At 34.2% G+C, this 17,965-nt stretch overlaps 1 protein-coding gene across 2 annotated transcripts in view; it reads right to left on the reverse strand.

The window, feature by feature from the left end:
* The window catches only part of PLSCR5 (phospholipid scramblase family member 5), a 30,254-nt gene that overhangs the window by 2,595 nt on the left and 9,694 nt on the right, over window positions 1–17,965 (reverse strand). Inside the window, exons 3-8 of one of the 2 annotated variants that reach the window (XM_045386810.2) lie at window positions 16,974–17,016; window positions 15,806–16,026; window positions 13,615–13,776; window positions 11,549–11,710; window positions 7,944–8,026; window positions 7,749–7,856 (exon numbers count right to left, since the gene is read on the reverse strand). In XM_045386810.2, coding sequence (XP_045242745.2) covers window positions 7,988–8,026; window positions 11,549–11,710; window positions 13,615–13,776; window positions 15,806–16,026; window positions 16,974–17,016 — 627 coding nt within the window. In that variant the 3' untranslated portion in view covers window positions 7,749–7,856; window positions 7,944–7,987. Of the gene's footprint in view, window positions 1–7,748; window positions 7,857–7,943; window positions 8,027–11,548; window positions 11,711–13,614; window positions 13,777–15,805; window positions 16,027–16,973; window positions 17,017–17,965 lie in introns of those variants that run through there. The other variant, XM_045386811.2, reaches the window with a different exon arrangement.

Below are 17,965 nucleotides of genomic sequence, written 5' to 3' on the forward strand. Positions count from 1 at the left end.
GATGAGAATATTATTAATTCAGGTCTTAAAGGAATAAAAGCACCTCTCCCCTAGTTTTTTGGATTCTCATTTTACTTTATTTTAGCAGTTATTTCATCGTGCCATTTCCTGCCCACTCATATTCTTCATTCTGGAAGGTCGACAAAAAGCTAACAGTTTTGTAAAATCTGGCAAGTTACTTAACCTTCCTGAGCATTGATTTTTTTCATCTATACCTTTGGGCTTATAATGTGTGGCACTGGAATTAGATGAGAAATGTATGTAAGAAGTCTAGCCCAGTGTCTCATAATGCTCATTAATGCTAGGCTTTATGTATTTGTGAAACAAATAGTCTTATTGCATTTTAATTTTGTTTCAGGCAAAATATCAAATTTTAATATTTGAAATCTCTTATAGTTCTATTGTAATTGTTTTTAAAAATACAATATATTTATAATTAAATCAAAAATGCCTTGAAATGCATTTTCAATAATGCTGATAATAATATTTGGCAGGCAGTCATAAAATAGAGGCTCAGTTAGTTAAAACTAGTTAGTTTTTTCCATTTCTTTGACAAGATTTTTAATGAAAATTTTTTTCTTTTTAAGATACATTATAGATTACTTAAATTATTCAATTCAAATTATTTAAATAAGTGATGCCTAAATTTAACACCTAGACAGTTGGAATGAACCACAATACATGTCACTAAGTACAATTCCCACCTATTTTTAATGGCAAAAATTTCACAGCATAAGAAATAGACAAAATCCATTTACATTTATTTAGAGAAATTTTATTAAAAAGAAAAAAAGAATTTTTTCTTCTAAGATGAGCAAAACACAATGTAAGGAGAAATGATAAAAATCAAAGTGTAGAGAAAGGAAAAAATGCTTAATTTGAAAAGTCAAAATATGATAAACAATAATTTCATTTCACCTTATTTTAGCAATTAAAGAAACAAAAATATAAAACTTACAAAACAGTAATGAGAGTAAATTATGAAGTAGTAAATGTTTATGTTATTTCTTCAGTTCGTTTTCGTTTTGAAAATAAAATATAACAAATCTAAAAATAATAGGTCTGTAAACCTCTAATTAAGGCTCAAATGAATTAGAATTTCAGTGTGCAACGTGTCTAGGCTATAACCTGAATTCTTCAGATCATCTATCCAAACCTCTCTTTTGTAGGGAAGTCTAATTTATTTAACAAGTTTTATCTTCCTTCCTTCAAGATATTATGGCTTCAGAAAAATACTGTTTTGTTCCCCCTTAATAGTTGTCTATTCGCTCAGATTCAGTTTCCGAGTTTCACTACCGTTTCTAAACAATTGCCAAAGCCCCTAGAGGATGCTTTGGCCAAATACAAAGTACATAAATTCAGAAGAAAATATTATTTGAATCATGATCTAGCACCATTACTTGGAGGATACCTGGGGCACAGCTGAGTGGGAAGATGTGGCCTAGCCCAAGAGAGTCTGACCTCATTAAACACATTCTGATCTTATGCATCCTCTTCATTCTTCATTTTGACTACTATATTTCTATCTCTTCTGTGCCTTTGTTTGTGCTGCGCTCTTGGCTTGGAATGTTCTTCCAGCCAAACACTTCCTAGCTTTGACCCCACCTAGCATGGAAGACACATATTCAACTCATGGGTTATTTGTTAGCTACTCTCTAGGGGTACTAACCTTCTACCTTAAATGATATTGGATGCTTCCTTTTTTTGTGCCTTTGTGGTAAATTCTCTTTATTGTAGCACCTGTAACACTGAATTGAACCTGTTCTTATGAGTGTCATGGCCATACCTTCAGTTTCTAATGACAAAAATTGGAATGAACTGATTTTTTATACTAGAATTCTTAAAATCCTTTACATTCCATATCTAACGAAATGCCAAGTTTTGTCATTTCCTCTTCCTAACCTTGCCTTGCAAGACTGTATGTGATTTAACCCCTGGCTACTTTTCCTACAGCTGTTCATTTCTCTCTCTCTCGTTTACTGTACTCCATACCGGCTTCCTGTGCTTCTCACACTTGCCCAGTTGCTCTCGACTCAGAGCGTTTGAATTTGCCTTTTTTTTTTTTTTTCTTTTTTTCTTTTTTAATTGAGACGGAGTCTTGCTCTGTCACCCAGGCTGAAGTGCAGTGGCACGATCTCAGCTTACTGCAATCTCGGCCTCCCAGGTTCAAGAAATTGTTCTACCTCAGCCTCCCGAGTAGCTGGGACTACAGGCGCACGCTGCCACGCCCAGTTAATTTTTTGTATTTTAGTGGAGATGGAGTTTCACCATGTTGCCCGGGCTGTTTGAGAACCCCAGAGCTCAGGCAAGCCACTCACCTTGGCCTGCCAAAGTGCTGGGATTACAGGCGTGAGCCACTGCACCTGCCCTGCATTTGCTTTTATATCTGTCTGGTACACTCTTTTCCTAAATATTCTTAAGTCTTGCTTTCTTGTTTCTCGTCTATGCTAAAATGTAACAGCAGTTCTATTTCTATTTTGTTACCCTGAATTACTTTTTTTCATGGGTTTGAGGGTGTAAAATTCTCATCCTCCTAGGAAATAATTGATTGTTCACCCTTTGCATTAACAATCAAACGAGTAACAATCAAAACTAGTATTAAACCTGTTTAATCAATCAATGATTGATTACAAAAGTACACACGCTTCTGAAAGATAATCGGAAACATCTTCTTCACATAACTTCTGAAAATCAGATAATCAGTAATAACTTTAGTCCAGTGAACAGATTCCTAAGGGTCAGCCAGTCAACAATTAGTATAGTGAACATATTTACATAGCTAAGGTCAATACTCCATCATTTAAACTCCACACTTTCCCAAAACCCTATATAATTTACCTTCTTTGCTTATAAATTGTGTCTTGCAAAACCAGTTCTCCCTTGCCTGAACACATAATAAGTTTAGCTTTTTGTTTTAGATATTGAGTGGTAGATTCCTTGTCAATATTTGTGATTATCTGTGGTAACCTTATCATGTTGTTACCTGTTGGTTTACTATCAGCTCTATTCTATGTAAGCTCCACAAAGGCAGGCACCTTGTTGCTTTTGTTTACTGCTATAACTTAATGCTGGCATTGATGCCTAGTACAGTGCATGCATTCCAGAAATATTTGTTGAAGAGAGTTTAAAGCAGGGACAATGTACCTTTGAGTATAATATCCCCATTGCCTGATATGGAGCCTAGTACATAGAAGTGGTTTCAAAAACATTAGCTAAATAAGTGAATGAATAAGAAAAAGTTCAGGAGTGACTCTAGAATACAATGTTTTGTATTCTTGAAAATTGCTGGCCGGGCGCGGTGGCTCAAGCCTGTAATCCCAGCACTTTGGGAGGCCGAGACGGGCGGATCACGAGGTCAGGAGATCGAGACCATCCTGGCTAACACGGTGAAACCCCATCTCTACTAAAATACAAAAAAAAAATTAGCCGGGCGAGGTGGCGGGCGCCTGTACTCCCAGCTACTCGGGAGGCTGAGGCAGGAGAATGGTGTGAACCCGGGAGGCGGGGCTTGCAGTGAGCTGAGATCCGGCCACTGCACTCCAGCCTGGGCAACAGAGCTAGACTCCGTCTCAAAAAAAAAAAAAAAAAAAAAAAAAAAAAAAAGGAAAATTGCTAAGAGCAGATTTTAAGTGTTCCCAGCATAAAAAAAAGTGAGATAATGCCTATGTTAATTAGCTCAACTTAGCCATTCTACAATGTATATTTTTATTGGTCAATTATAAAATAAATGAAAATGAAAAAAAAGATTGTCTGTGTATTATTTAAAACATTTTTAGGAGCATCCTTGAAGTAAACCAGAAAGTATTCAAATCTTAATGCGTCCATATAGTTCTCATAAACTCACTTCTCTTTTTAGAAATATTCTAGTTGAAAAGATAACCACTTTCCTTTTTGACATCTCTTTTTGAAAGACTTAAAGGCATTGCAATTTCCATGACTAAAACTGAACCCATGCTCTTTGCCCTAAACCAGATCCTCTTTTAATATTTCCTCTGTCAGTAAATGGCAAAGGCCTGAAATCCTTTCTTGCTCACAGAGAGTAGGTAGGGAGAAACTGGTCAGGCAGTCAGTTAGGGTGGGTCCTTGGTTGAGTTCTTTCAAACAAAAGAACAGCCTGCAAGCATAAATAAGGGAACTTGCACAGGAGAGCTTGTCTAAGACATGGCCACACTACATAGATAAGACAGGCCACATGACTGACTTGCCCAGACATGTCTGCAAAGGAAAATTCCATCCACTGACACACGTGCATTAAGGGGAACAAAGCAATATGGAGTAAATCAAGGTAAGAGCCTGCATGCACACTAGGAGGACAGGGTGGAGCTACCAGAAATTTGCACTTTATGCAAATTAGATGCCCAGCCCTCATTGGTTTCTTATAAAAGCCTCTGTATTCAACTGTAAAATGACAACCCTTTTCTGGGACCCCTCTCTGAGGCAGAGAGCTTTCTCTCTTTCTTTTGCTTATTAAACTGTTGTTCTAACCTCACCCTTGGCATGTCGCATTCTTGATTTTCTTGGCTGTGAGACAAAGAACTTTGGAAAAATTTAGTTTGTAGTTTAAAAGAGAATAGCCCTTCCCAGAACAAAACTGCCTCTATAAATCTAATGAAAGGCCACCAGGTTAAAAGGATGAGAGGGGCCTGAATTCTGTTAAGATGCAGGTGTAATTAAAAGATTACCAGCCATTATACTGCAGGTCACAAGATTTACAACTTTCCCGGTTATTCCTGTAAGTACCATTACTATTATAGAAACTAAGTTTGGCTTTTTGAAATGTCTTTTCAGGCTTTTGCACTTCAAATAACCGAATGGTCCTGCCTAGACCAGCAATTCCTCTGTGGCTTCCACCCAGAAGTGGACTCAGTGCATGAAGACCATTTTCCACACCCCTTATGTTTGTATCCCCAGCCAATCAGCAGCACCCATTCCCTAGCCCCTTGCTTGACAAATGATTCTTGAAAAACCCTAGCCTTCAAATTTTCAGGGAGACTGATTTGAGTAATAATTAAATCCAGCATCACTCCCTCCTTCTCTGACCAAGTCAAACTGCCATACCTTAGCATCTTGTCCATCTCCATTAAACATTTCTCATATCTGAAATGTAATATGTGTTCTTGTCATTATTGGATTAAAAGCCATCTCTTCAACTAAACTGTTACCACTATAAGAGAAGGGTCTAGATATTTGGCATGTAAGAGCAAGTAAATAAATATTTATTTCAATGAATGAATGAATGAGAGGTGTGTGAATCTGGTCAAGTCTTTCCCAGTAAACACAGTAAACAGAGTTGGAGTAAACAGAGTTGGAGCCTGTGTTCTGGGGTTGTTCTGGGGACAAGAAGCAGTAGTGCACTAGGAAACACTGTTGTACAAGTATGAGTCCTGTTCTAGAGCTGCATGCTTTTCACTAAAAATCATAAGGTCTTGCTAGTCTCTCATGGACTTACATTTGGTGGAAAAGGGAAAAGTAGAGCATAGAAGAGATAAGAAGATCAATTTTACCTTTAATAAGAAAGGAGAGACAGGATGGGTCTCAGTTTATTTTACTATGCCAACTTGGAATCAAAGCAGTACATCAGGTTTTTATTTAAATGCAGCCAATTTAAAAATGAGTGATATATTCTAAGAAGGATTTTAATCTTTAGTGAGTCTTCCTTAGGTGTAAGTGTTGAATCTCTGTCCAATAGTTTTAGGGTTCATTTAATATTAAAAAAACCTCCAAAGCAGTTTATCATGGTAAAATGCAGCACTTACAAATGATATTTTCTTTTTCCCATTTTTGCCCCATGGTGAAAATCTCAGCTGTTGCTGTTGTAACATCAGTTATAAAAATCTTATATTTTAGAAATCAAAAGTAAACGACAAGAGAAGATAGGAAAACAAGATTATCTTTAGTAAGAAAATTTGGGACATGAAGCAGGGGTGCTGGGTGGGAAGGGGGGAAGATGATTTCCCAGGCAGTCATCCTCATACTGTCTGATTTTCCTTTGCTGTCATTTCATTTTGTTACCCTACCAGAAATTTATATAAAGCAAGGTGCCTGGCATGTTATTTGTCCTCCATTTTATTAGTTAATAAGCATCAGTTTTAAAAGTGTAATTTACTTTAGCTGATTATAAGAAAACCATAAATCCCATATACTTGAGTTGCAATAGATTAAGAGGAAAGGGAAGGAATGCTGAGCTCTCCTTCATCATCACCAGAGTTCTTCAAGGTAATACGAGAGTCTCAAGGAGATCTCCAAAGATCACAGTTTAAGTTTTCAGTACTGGCAAAGAGCGAAACTAGATTCCAGGTTATGCCTATTGCACACAAGACTTTTGTTCCCTTCTATGACTGCATTGCTTCCAGCATGAAGCTGATACCAGTTACACTGAAAAAATAAATGGTATGACTGGGAGAAAGCTTGCATGTGATTTTAAAATACAGTTATTTTTTGGTAGTTAATACCTAAACCACTCTGCCTCAGGTACAAGATATGTTATGGTCGATTGAGGCAATATATAGTCTTTACATGCCAAAGGTCGGAGGGAGGGATTGTCAGAAAAGGTTCAGGTGTAAATAAGGACAAATTAACTGAAGAATACTGAACCAGAATATGGGGGAAAGAAGTTTTTCATTTTTATGTTATACAGCAGGAAGCCCTTACTCCAGAGTCTAGAACTGAATTGATATTTGTGCGCTCTTTGGGGAATTTAACTACCACCCATAATGTTATTTCTAGGAAATGATCATCTCCTAATTTCAAATGACTCTAACTTGACGAACTTAGTAACAGATGTTCAGCATGCATTCCCTTTTTCTAAGTGAAGAATTGCCTGGAGTTTCTCAAAACACCATTATATGTACATAAATCTGTAGGTAGTATTTGTGTAAGTCTAAAACAGAGCCTACATGGCTACATGGTGCCTTGCTTAAAAGAAATCTGTTCCATTTGGAAAAGGGAGAGAATAATTATTGTCGTTCATAACAAATTTTCCTTTTGTGTAGGTTTTGGAAATATGTTGATAACTCGTGGATAGTAATCAGGAAAACTCCATAAATGTTGAATTGAAAGATACTAATTTAATTGAATGTACTGTACTCTTTTACATCTGCATTTGACTCATGGATTAAGATTTTATTTATTTGGTTTCTGTTGCTTGTTTTTAAGTCCTTGAGTTGTCTATTTTTCAGAGCCTTAGATCCCTTAACTGACTGAATTTTCTCTGCAAATAGATAAAATTCCTGATAGACAACACTGTAGGACTTAGAGGTCTGTTTATATGCTTATTTAAATCTCTGGCATGAGTAGGTATATAAAGCATTCTTTGGTTTGTAAATACTAGTTTCTTTACGGAATGTAACTGTGCCTCTTACCACTAGAATGAATTCATACCATCTATCTTCCTCTTCATCTTTAGATGTATTATTTACCCAGCTTTTAACTTTTCCAGTGTAAAGTAGTAATATCTCACTACAATAAGAAGATTAATAAACAAAGTATAAAGGGACTACTTTTGAAAAAATGTTTTAGAAACTCAGTGCTTTTGATTAGTAACCAGCCTTAGTACCAGAAAAACTTCAAAGTGTTCTCTAAACATTGAATTTTCATCAGTGATACTGCAAGCCTTAGTTCTCATCTTTCATGCTTACCATTGCAATAACTTCAAAAGGATAAAAAGAAAGAATGGTAATCTCTCAAAGCAACCTTGTGCTCAGGCCAGTAATCACATATTTAGCTATCATGCATTCACAACTAGATAATTGCCTCATTAAACTGTTTTAATAAATATAGTAATTAACTTTTTTTTTTTTTACAGAAAAGCAAACACTCAAATCATTCAGAAATGAAATCCAGAGCCCAAGGGATTTCTAGAAGAAAATGAAAAAGAATTAGATAGCGTCAAATATAGACATCTTCAAAGGGAAAGAGATCATTTAAACTTGCTTTTTACTTACTGAAATACGCTCTGCATATTTTATTGTTTTCATTATCTTGGTTATTATAATCCAGCCAGTGAATGTTCAAAGAACATAAAATCCTACAAATAAATAAACTGAATATAAGTGAATTTACAAAAAGAAAACAAGATCAAAAGTTTGACATGCAAGCTTTGATTCTGTAAAGCAATTATATTTCCAACGGTGTTCCAGTATTATGATTTATCAGAAGAAGAAAACTTTAAAAGGTTTAAGCTTTACAACATTTTATTTTCATGCTGAATTTTCAGAGTATAAGTAACTTGCAAACCTTATCTGAATCTGCATAGTATTGTCAAAGTGTTCCAGTATTATATGATTTATCAGGAGATAAAAATTTAAAAGTTTTAAGCTTCATGACATTTTATTTTCATGTTGAATTTTCAGAGTATAAGTAACTTGGAAACTTTATCTAACTCTGCATAGTATTGTCAAAGTTTTGGGTGATAAACCCTTTCCAGAATTAGACAGTAGGCATTCTGGGTCAGTGTAGGAAGTTATAATGGATACCAATATTTGAACAAAAATTAGATTTATTATCACAGATAATGTGGTCAGCAAATAGGTGGTTGAGGGAGTACTAAAAACTATACCAGAGAGAACTTAAAGAGTGAGTGGTGAGTTGGAGGAGTGGTGGGTTGTGAAGTGGTAGCCTGGAACTAGAGGAGACCAAAAATTAGATTTCATTTGTGAATTTAGATTTGTATTTAAATCAGGAAATACCCTTATACCAGCAGCTTTCTAAAGCCTTCACCTGAATAAAATAGAAACAGCATTTAAAAAATAACAACATAATTCTTTCTATAAAATTATATATAGAACAAAGTAATTTACCTAGGTAATACATGTAAGAAATAGTTTTAAAAGCTATATTGGCTGGCAAGAAAAGGCAAGTATTTTACAATACGATGGTAAAAAGAAATAAAGAGAAATGAATGGGAGTCATTAACTATTCTCAGTGAACATATTTCTCCCTTAAATGCTGGATTTTAAAAGTTATCCTTTTAGATGATTAGGGTATTATCTAGATCAGTGCTTCTTAAATTTATAGTGCGTAGAGGAAGCACCTGGGCATCTTTTTCAAGTGCAAGTCCTGATGCATCTGGCGTGGGATCTGAGATTCTTTGCTTTGAGCAAGCTTCTAGGTGGTGCAGATGCTTACACTTTGTACCACACTTTGAGTATGACCTAGATCAACCTTTATGGAATCTACATCTCATCAATCTCTCAAAGCATATGGACTAAGAAATACATGCTTTTTCAAGAAGAACATATGTTTAGAGGGTTCTGAAACAATAAGAAAAACTGGTAAGGTTTAAAATACAGAGAATTGTAGTTCCAATTTCGGCAGTACATTTTAACCAACAGCTTGTTATGTAAAATAGATGAGTAGGGCAGATTAAAAATGATTGGTTTCTAAATATCAATGTTAAGTGAGGGGCTTAATCAGAAAGGCCTAATGAAGATCTTGGGGAAAGGGTGTGTGTGTGGATGGGCTGGTGTTGAAGTCAGAATGATCAAAGATGGGAAAACAAGCAAAGGAAGGGTGACAAGTTAAAAGCACTGTCCAGTGGATAGAGGAGAATATGGAAGAGATGACATTAGGCAACAGGCAAGATAGACTGAACTGGTTAGATTTGCAGATGAAAATGGGAGTTGAGAGTGACAACTTAGTCAGTTTAAAAACCTAGCACTATATAGATGTTAGTTCCACCTTCTACCAATAATAGGAGACAGATAAGTTAAAATAATTCCTCCGAAATCCTGGAGAAATAATCATAATATACATACATGTATATGTATGTGTATATGTATATGTATATATGCATATGTATATCTACGTCTGTATTAAATTCTGAGTTTCCATCAGTGAAGTCATCGGGAATAATTTTTAGTTCATATATTTTCCAAATATCATTAGAAGAGACTCAGTAAGTAGGGCATTAATGTAAATAATCAGATTTAGCATTCTGAAACCCCAGAAAACAATAAAACATGAGAAAGACTTTAAGCTTTATAAAAATTTCTTGCTTACCTAAAGTGCATAACCTGAATCTAAACATGACACAAACTGAAATTAGACCACAGTTTACAAAATAATTGGCTTATGCACTTAAAAAAATGCCAATGTCGGCCGGGCAAGGTGGCTCACATCTGTAATCCCAGCACTTTGGGAGGCCAAGGCAGGCGGATCACGAGGTCAGAAGATCAAGACCATCCTGGCTAACACGGTGAAACCCCGTCTGTACTAAAAATACAAAAAAAATTAACTAGGTGTGGTGGCACATGCCTGTAATACCAGCTTCTCGGGAGGCTGAGGCAGGAGAATCACTTGAACCTGGGAGGCGGAGGTTGCAGTGAGCCAAGATTGCGCCACTGCACTCCAGCCTGGGCGACAGAGCGAGACTCTATCTCCAAAAATAAAACAAAAACAAAAATTCCAGTGTTATGAGACTCAGGAAAATGCACATGAGTGTGCACATGTTCATGCACACACACACCCCCCTTAAGAACTGTTCCAGGTGAAAGGAAGCTAATGAGATGTGACAAAATGGACATACTTCATGATCTTGGATTTTCTATTGTTAGAAAGGACATCATTATGGGAAATCGGTGCAACCCGAATAAAGTCTGTAGATTAGATAATAGCACTGAATCAGTGTTTAGTGCCTGATTTTGACAATAGTACTGTGATGTGTAAAAAAATTCCTTGTTTTTAGCAAATGCACATTAATATAATTAGGGGAAAAGGCATAATGTCTGCAACCTACTCTCAACTCTTATGCTGTTTTAATCACTTATGTGTGTGCCTGTGTATACACATATTTTTATATATTTATAAAAAATACATGTCAAAAATACATGTCATTTATATATCAAAAAATAAAAACTCCATAAGTCTTTATGGCTGCATTGAAAGCAGTAGGAAATTAGATAAATATTAGAGGGAAAACTAAGAACAGGATATAGGTCATGCATTTTGACACAGTTATTAGTTGACTTCTTTTCTTCTATCATCAATCTCCATACACCAAAGAAGAAAAGGTTTTCAATATAATTGTAAGTTGGAAAGTAATAACAGGAACATAATATGTTAGAAATAATGACAACTGGTACCTATTAACTCATCAAATCATTTCATGTATCTATGTTCATATTGAGAAGGCAACATCCTTAATATCATCTAGCTCACTATCATTTAATGAACCAGTCTGGAACTTTACCCAGGATAAATCATGTGATATTTATGTTTGCATATTTTTTAGTTAAAGTGAAAATAAGCCAAAAATCTAAATTGAACATAAAAGCAAGGGGAAACTCGGTTTTTAGGGAAATGATGAAGAGGATGGGATAGCGTATCAGTTTTTGAGAAAGGGGATATGAGATCACTGGAGAGGGGCTGCCTAACAGAAATGCAGGGTTCTAAATTCTAATTTTTGAAGAACATTGGTCCTAAGCTATCTTTCTATGAATAAAATATACTCTTTGGGGGTAAACACTGTGTAAATGGAATAGGCTATATTGTAATTAACAAGCAAGAAGGAGAATAACAAATCACTCATGCTCTCGAAGCCTATACTTACAAAGAGAAAGCAGGCACCGATCATGGCTGCTTTGACTGTTACATCTAGATCTGCAGGAACATGAATTCCAAAATTGTCAGCATTTGTGAAGACATCATTTACAAATCCTGACCAGTACTTTGAAATATTTCCAATTGTAAGCTTTTCATTAATGGTTTTCACCTTTAGAAAGAAAATAAGGAGTATTAAATTTGAAAGTGAAAAATGTTGGTTTTGTACTTCCAAGGATGTTTATTTCATGAGAGATTTGAATTATTTTATTTGTCATCTCCAAATGACACTTCCATGTTACTCATTCCATCATATAAGCATAGGTTTGTAAATTTAGCTTTTCAGTTTACTTTTTAGAAACTTTGCTTTTCTGACAGTTTTCTAGTCCATCATAATTCTTTTTCTTTTTTTGTATGCAGGATAAATAATTAAGGCTCAGCCACCACAAGATGGCAGCAGGTACATAGTTCAATTGAATTATCTAAGCATGAAGGCAATTTCTTTACTTGTGGTCCAGATCTTAAACCTGAATTCCGTATCTTAAAAATATAAAAGAAGATATGTTTGAAAAATATTTCAGAAGGAATTAAATTAATTTCTAGGCATAATTTGTAAACTTTCAAATTTCAGTTGCTAAAATTTTATAATTATTAAAACATTTAAATATTATTGGACATTGTTAAATCACATTTTTATATTATACTCAGACATTTATTAGGTCAATCCTTTGTAACAAATCCTAAATCCAATTTTACATTAAAAAAGTCCTCCTGGCTAATGTGCCACATAGGAAGTTAAGACCAACTGGACATCAAAGTCTATCAGTCCTTCTCAGCTAGAAGGAGTTCACAAATCAACTTTATCAGTTATTCGTTTGTTTACTCTGCTTGCCATCCTGATGCTGAAAGTAATTCAAGAGAAACTATCACTTTTTTCAGGGTAGTGAAAGATAGAGAATAGAGAGAGTTACTTAGGACATTTCTATAGCATGAATGCTAAAACTCATGTTTAATATCTTTCTCAATCATATTACTCTTAGGAAAGTCATGCCAAATCCTTTGGAAACAGGGTGAAGTTAGAACAGTTCAGTTTGCAAAATTTCCATGGTATTTTATGTGCATAGTGTTTCCTGAAATCCTGAGAACTGAATGCCCTTGCTGAGATATTTATGTATGAATGCATGAAAAATAAATATACACTTTCAATTAAGCTGTCTCCTCTACCTAAGATGTATGTCCAGGACAACCTGTTAAGATAGTTTATATGGCTGCAGATCAAATTTGCAACTTTCTATTTTTTAAATATTCAATTCATACACATATAAGAATAAATATTTTTTTATTTTTTGTTTGTTTGTTTGTTTGTTTTTTACAAAACTAACTTAGCAGGTCTTGGAAACACAACTTTTGAGTTACTGCTGTTTTAATGCAACATGCTGCTGAAATGAGACCTACTGGGATATGTGATCACAAGGGCCATAGGAAAGAAGATACCTAATTTAGGTGATTCTAAACTATATTTATTGGCTTTATGGCATGTGTCCTGTGATTCTACATTAATAAAACATACTGAAAAGAGAATGAAGTGCTAATTTTCAAAATCAGGAAATATTGGTTATCTTAAAAAAGTAAAACTGTATGTCCAAAAATTTTTGATGTTCAAAGTCTTGGACACATTAAAATCGCAACACATTTACTATTCTAATCAAAGAGATACAGTAGCTTTGTCCATAAAACACATAGAATTATATTTAGCTAAATATGCTTTTGTTATATTAAATTTATTAAAATTATTTTGAATAATACTTACACTGGTCTATGACATATACGATGGCCAAGGTGATAAATTTTGTAATATTATTTTTTTAAAATCCTTGGACTTTATATCTCTGGATTTACATATTCCTATTCTTAGCATGTACAATATGGGCTGATTACATTATATTACAAATATGTTATTTTTCTGAACTTATCTGAGATGAAATTAATTTGAACATATAAAAAATTGAATTATATTGCAAAAAAAAAAAAAAATCAGGACCTAAATGAAAACTTCTTTCATTTTGTCAATTGTACCTCAAAATTCACATCGCCAAAACAGCCACATGTCGCACAAGGACCAACAATTTTCAAAATGTCTTCTTTGTTTGCATTTTGGATTGTGAATTTAGGCAGAAAGGGGTCCCACTTCTGTGCAACGTAACCAACTATAGTACCAGGAGGGGCTTGGATTTCTAACTGCAAGAAGAGATAATGACAAAATAAGATTTTCTTAGGTTATCATATTTTAATTTTACTATAATGTCAATTTACCTGTAAACAATATACTGTTATAAAATTATTTTGATATCCTATAAATCATTCTAAATATCTGCTTTTACGGATACAGATTTTATAAAATATTTTACAGAGAACAAAGAAATTCACTGTATAAACATATGTTTAGCACAGTGCACTAAAAGTCTTTGTCTTATTTCACTAAAGAGAATCTACCCAACGACTATCTTCTGACCCTGGGACAGTGGCTTCTTTGTCATTTTATCCCAAGTACAACAGTTGTTCAACCACTGAAGCTGTTCCTATGCAGTAACTCACATCTACTCCTTCTAATTGTAGCCACAACACTCATCTCTTTTATCAATTATTGAGTATTCATACTTTTTTCAGTCAGATTATAAACTCCCAGATTATCTGCATTTAATTGAAAACAAATGCTTCTTGCAGAGTTGTAGTCATTAAACACCAGTTTGATTGCTGGTTCGTGGCTTCCACAGTGTTGGAGACTAGTAGTTGGATTTTTGCATTATCAGGCATTACTTTAGTATTTGACTCCATTACCGTTACATATTTATGTAATCAAATCAAATATTTTGTAAAATAAATTGGGGGCGGGTACAAATTTTTAAAATGTTTGCATTTAAACCAAGCCATCTCTCCATCATCTGATCTCATTTTGACTTTTCTTATTAAGTTCATAGTCTTATGCATATGTCTGTAACATTCTTGGATAGATAAAAGTGATTTCAACTAGACTGCTCAGAATTAATATAGATTTGTTCTGGGGTCACTTTTAAAGTTATTAATTTGCTATTGACCAAATTTTTTAAAAAGTTACTAATAGGTATCAAGATATATATTATGTTTAATTTATGACCCTGGACTACCATTAAAGAAAACATTAATTATCAAAAATTTTTAAATGAGCATAATTCTGTGATCATAATGACTACACTCTCTTGGGGCATATTAATATTAAATATCCTCAGTAGACGGATGGAAATTCTTGGGCTCCATGCATGAGCACTTCAGTCATCTTATCACTTAGTCAGATGCTTGCCTAAAGATAGTTGGAGAATTAGCTTTGATATATGTTATTAGAAACTTCCCTAAATAACCATCTTTCATATTAATATTTTCCCATCATCCTAAGGTCAGTACTTATCCACAGGTTCTAACAGAGAAGATTGGGCCTAAGTTAGGACACCTGGATCAAGTCCCATCTATGATATTTCCTGATTTCTTGAATGTATAGTCATAGGTTAGCGGCCTCCACTCTCCTTCCTTGACTGCAAAATGTAGAGAGTAATTATTTCTAGCTCCTAGAGATTTCATGACTCTATTCTTGCTTATGAGTAGAATATCCTGGTATCAAAGCCAGCAAAGTAAGTAAAGTTCTGTGTCAATTGAACTGCGTATGTCAATGAAAGTTATTATTATAGGTCTACTAAATAATAATGTAAATCTATTATATATTAAAATAAAATAATTGAATTATTTCCTGTAGAACAATAACATTGTCTTGCCAAACCTTGGGTTTTGTCATAAACGGGTAAATGTGTGAGATTCCATAATAAATAATAATAGCTATCCAAGAGGACACCTTAGAGGAGTTTAGTATCACTTAGCACTTTCTGGACTTTGCTCCAGTTGGAGAAGACAAAGGGCATATATGCCCAATCGTGCAACCTGTAGACATTACAATTACATGACTACTATAGAGATTCCAGAGGTCTATCTCATTTACATGATGCATGAGCTGTCCTCAACAGTTTACATCACGAAAGCCACCATAGTTTTTGGTTGGAAAGGAAAAAAAATTTAGTGAATCACCAAATCCTCAAGCTGATCTGATCCTAAAGGAACAACATACTATTAATAATTGAAACAACTGACAGGTTAATTGCCTCATTGCTCCAGATGAATTCCTTTTAAAGAAACAAATGCTAATTTTAAAAATCAAAAAAGGCAACCTTAGCCAGTAACTAACCTCTTGGAGGTAGCAAGGACACCAGCAGCTGTTACATCTCAAGGGCCTATTCACTGTAATGACCTCTCGACCTGAGTTATCTGTGATCCTCAGGGTGCAAGATCGCAGAGTGGAACAGAAAGTACGATTGAAGCAGATGCTTTCCTCCACTGCAAAGTAAATTCTTTGTCCCAAGCTGTTTTTAATCTCATATTTGTTGGAGGTCTCAGTACCAAGTATCACTGATGGAGCAAAATAAACCATTTTTTATAAAAACATTTTTTTCCTTAGTATTGATAACTGTAAATAAAGAGGAGATGTCATTAAAAGAATACAGTATCTGATCACTTATTAAGTATATGGTATCTTCTTCACACAAATTTATTTCTGTGCTCTAAATCTGTAGGACTTAGCCATGGAAATAAAAGTAAATGGTGAGAATAAAGCTATATAATTAATTAATATTTATTCCAGATATATGACCTACTTGAGAACATACAGTGTACCTTTTCACTAAAGGACAAATGCTTTAAAGAGTAATTTATAACTCAAAAAATAATTGTATTATTTATATAGAACTATTGGCACCATATGGTGATAATAGTGATTTTGTCTAAAATATTTGCTGGTAATATATCTAAAGTTGTATGCTATCCGGCTATTTCAATTTTCACATATATTTAGGAATAATATAGAGCACCAAAACCAGAAAATACTCAAGTAATTTGAATCCAGTTAGTCATGCTTGTAAATTTGTAGATTCTTAAATAATTTTCCTATTTGGTAAATCACTGATAAAATGATAAAACAGTAACATTTTGTTTTGATAACTTTTTGTTATTTAGTTAAAACCGCAGTTTCCATTTTTGAAATTATTAAGAAATTTAAATGATTAGCATCCATGGAAATAATCAAATACGTTTTACTATTTTAATGTAGATGTAATGTCAGAATTTGAATGGCAATATCACCAAAGATTCAGAGTTTTATGCTTCTATTTTATCTAAATAAGACTAATAATTTTACTTTTAGCTTTTAATTAAAAAAAGACCTAGTATTCTTTTTGATCTAATTCTGTTTTACACATTTAACTTTCTCGTTTATAACATCTTTAGATGTAAAGAAACTTGTGAAAACTAAAATATTTTCAATAGTTTTAATAAATGCATAATATATATAATGCACTTACTTCCAAGCAGCTCCACCTGCTGGTGTATAATTATCAGGTCTAACTGTAAAGGATGACATAAAGGAAATAAAAAGTATTACATCACATCGAAAACCTTTGGAGATACTACTATTACCCTATTTACTACGTTGCATAAAATTAGGTGATTTTCATGCTTTCTATTAGGAAAACGGTTGAAAATATCTCACATTTTATAATGCAAAAGAATTTAACTTTTTTTTTTTTATTATTTAAGTAAAAATTTAGAAGAACCCTGAAAATTCCAAGGCAGCATTGAGCAAGAATAAGAATAGGAACGGAGCTGGGCGCAGTTCCTATATTTACTCCAGAAGTAAATCCAGTACTTCTGGAGGTCAAGGTAGGCAGATTGCTTGAGCCCAGGAGTTCGAGACCATCCTGCGCAAAATGGCAAACCCCTGTCTTTACAAAAAATACAAAAATTAGCTGACTGTGGTGGTATGTGCCTCTAGTCCCAGCTACACTGGAGAGAGGCGGAGATGGGAAGATCGTTTGATCCTGGGAGGTTGCGGTTGCGGTTGCGGGGAACCATGAGCCCAGTACACTCCAGCCTGGTCCCCAGAGGGAAACTCTGTCTCAATTAAAAAAAAAAAAAAAAAAAAAAGGAGGCGGAGACAGAACTACATGTTAACTCTGCGATAATGAGAAAATTCGAGTTGATCTTGAAAACAAGAGTTTGTGAAGATTTTTAAACAATCTCTGAATTATAATGTTTAAGATGTTTTACAATTCAATTTTTTTTTAAATATAGGAAACAACACAATAATGATTTGAATGCCTGGCCTCTCCTCTTAACCTCTGCCTACCTCTACTATCACTCTGTCAAACTACAACTCATTTCTTTCAGTGATGGAATACACTTGTTAAACCTGAAAAGTTATTGTATATATTTTTCTCTCATTCACACTTTCCTATGGACTAAAAATAAAAATGAGTTCCTGCGGATGCCAACAAAATACCAATCTAAGTCAAAT

Source organism: Macaca fascicularis, chromosome 2, assembly GCF_037993035.2.
Source record: "Macaca fascicularis isolate 582-1 chromosome 2, T2T-MFA8v1.1".
NCBI classification, from domain to species: domain Eukaryota; kingdom Metazoa; phylum Chordata; class Mammalia; order Primates; family Cercopithecidae; genus Macaca; species Macaca fascicularis.